At 43.9% G+C, this 2,638-nt stretch overlaps 1 protein-coding gene across 5 annotated transcripts in view; it reads right to left on the bottom strand.

Moving 5' to 3' along the window:
- Positions 1 to 1,948: 1,948 nt before the first annotated feature.
- The window catches only part of dnai3 (dynein axonemal intermediate chain 3), an 18,728-nt gene continuing 18,038 nt past the window's right edge, over positions 1,949 to 2,638 (bottom strand). For all 5 annotated transcript variants that reach the window (XM_047807090.1, XM_047807089.1, XM_047807091.1 and 2 more), the window contains one exon: positions 1,949 to 2,185. In XM_047807090.1, coding sequence (XP_047663046.1) covers positions 2,048 to 2,185 — 138 coding nt within the window. In that variant the 3' untranslated portion in view covers positions 1,949 to 2,047. The remainder of the gene's footprint in view (positions 2,186 to 2,638) is intronic.

Raw genomic sequence — 2,638 nt, 5'->3', positions numbered from 1 at the left:
TAGAGCCAATGACCTTGTGCTTTTGTCCAAGTCCACCAACTGTATTTGGGCCTTCATCCAGACCAACATAAGTTGTGTTCTAGATCTTCACGGTCCTGAGCTCTATGAGTTAATGGACGTCTTCTGTGAAGACCTGTTTTGGGAATCCCCTGGGAACTTACAGGGATGATTTGGGACATTCCCTTTTCATCATGTCTACCTGTGATGATGTAATAAAAAAATTAAAAAGATCTTTAAAGGAGAGATGTTGAAGATAATCATTACCCCAGGATCATGAACATTAACCCGAGAGCTTCACTGCTGCTTCCCATCTCATGTGGAAGGAAATGAATGAAATGAAAGCTGATGGAAAGTAAGTGTGGATGAAGGACTAACTGTAGGATCTGCTGCAGGTGGAACAGCAGCCAGAGGCCGAACGCTGCAGTGTGTTTTCTCAGACAAGACTGATATCTGAAACCAGACTGTCTGCCAGCATGAACTTTTGCCCCTTTTTTCTTTCAGAATTCGTAAATAATCTCTCTCTCCATCTCTCTCTTTTTCTCTCTCACTCTCTCTTTCTAAATCTCATTCTCTCTCTCTCTCTCTATTTCTCTCTCACTCTCTAAATCTCATTCATTCTCTCTCTCTCTCACTCCCCCCCACTCTCTCTCTCTCTCTCTCTCTCTCTCTCTCCCTCCCTCTTTCTCTCTCTGGGCGTCTGTTCCCCTCAGCAGGAAACACAAACTCAGTCGAGAGAAAGTGAGAGAAAGGATGGAGTCAACAAGTCTTCGATGCTCTAGATGCTGCATAGCACAAACTAAACTAGGACACTGGACACTGGTGTCAGGACGCGGTCAAAAAAGTGGGAAAAAAAATCCTCTATTTTATACTGCCACAAAACAGGTGTGTTTAGAAATCAGTACAGTGATATAAACAACTGCTCTGGGTTCGTATTAGTGAGGAATCTTGTTTAAAGTTTTACTTTGAAAATTGATACTGGTAGTGAACACACACTCTGTGTGTGTGTGTGTGTGTGTGTGTGTGTGTGTGTGTGTGTGTGTGTGTGTGTGTGTGTGTGTGTGTGTGTGCATGCCCCTGATGCAGTGTTTAATCAGGGTTTATTAGTAGAGAGAGATGATGTGGCCGTTTGATGTCTCTATCCTCGTCTCTCTTTTTTCTCACTCTGAGAGATGTTTGGCAGCTCATCTGAAAACCGCCGCTTGTCAGAGCGTGATGACAGACAGCACACACACACACACACACACACACACACACACACACCTCAGTGGTCTGGAGAATTATATATAATATATGAGCTTCACACTAACAGAGAGTGTGGGGAAGAGAAAAACAGGGAAAGAGGACAAAGAGAGAGAGAGAGAGAGAGAGAGAGAGAGAGAGAGAGAGAGAGAGAGAGAGATAAGACAAACTGTAATAATTTAAGGAAAGACACACACACACACAGTAGAAGACAGAGAGAGTACAGAGAGGGGGAGAGAGCAAGACACACAGTAGAAGAGGGAGAGGGAGAGAGAGCTTACTGTGTGTGTTTAATAAGCTCCCACTCCTCACACACCTCAGAACATCAAACACTCTTTGATCATTCTGAGTAGGTGTGTGTGTGTGTGTGTGTGTGTGTGCGCGTGTGCGTATTTACACACCTGTAGGAGTGTGTGTGTTCAGGTGTAATATCAGCTCCACTTCTCCTCTCTCCATGTTGTTCTGTACTGCTGTGGTGTTTTATTGTTTCCAGAGAACAGGGTTATGATGATGATGATAATCATCATCATCATCATCATCATCATCATCATCATCATGTTGAGAAATCTCTGTGCTATAAGAGGAATAAACATGTTGGAGTCGTCCTGTAATCTGATAGCAGTAATTTAACCCCATTAATATAAACCTGCTCTACAGTCAGAGCTGCTGTTAGAGCATCAGCACCTGAGGACCAATCAGAGTCCAGAACTCAGAGAACTGTTTATTACAAAGAATCTGTGTGTGTGTGTGTGTGTGTGTGTGTGTGTGTGTGTGTGTGTGTGTGTGTGTGTGTGTGTGTGTGTGTGTGTCAGTCGTTAGCTGTGTCCTGGGTTTCTTTCACAAGGCCCAAGGTATTTATCAGAACTTTCTCCAGGGTGAAATATTCCTCGTAGTCTTTCTGTACTTCCTTCTGCAGCTCCTCCATTTCATGGTCCTCCATCAGAACCTACACACATCACCACCATCTTCATCATCATCATCATTACTATCTTCCTCATCATCGTTATCATCATTACAATCAAATATATGCTGATTTCTTTTAACATGAGTAAATCTACAGCTGAAGAAATACACTATATTGCCAAAAGTATGTGCCCCCCTGAACATGACACCCAGTCTGAAGCACCCAGTCGTACAGAACGTCTGTGTGCTGTAGCTTTAAATTTCCCTTCACTGGAACTCCAACCCTAGTCCAGCATGACAATGTCCCTGTACACAAAGCCCCTGAGCTCCATGAAGACATGGTGTGGAGGTGAAAGATGGAGTGAAGGACTCGAGTGTCCTGCACCGAGCCCTGACTCTGACTCAACACCTCTGGGATGAACTGGAACTGGGGTCTCCTAAACATCCCGACATGAGAGTCTGATCTCACTGATGCTCTTGTATCTGAATGAACACA

This window comes from Tachysurus fulvidraco, chromosome 23 (assembly GCF_022655615.1).
Source record: "Tachysurus fulvidraco isolate hzauxx_2018 chromosome 23, HZAU_PFXX_2.0, whole genome shotgun sequence".
In the NCBI taxonomy this organism is placed as follows: domain Eukaryota; kingdom Metazoa; phylum Chordata; class Actinopteri; order Siluriformes; family Bagridae; genus Tachysurus; species Tachysurus fulvidraco.
This window is presented reverse-complemented; position numbering and strand designations above follow the sequence as displayed.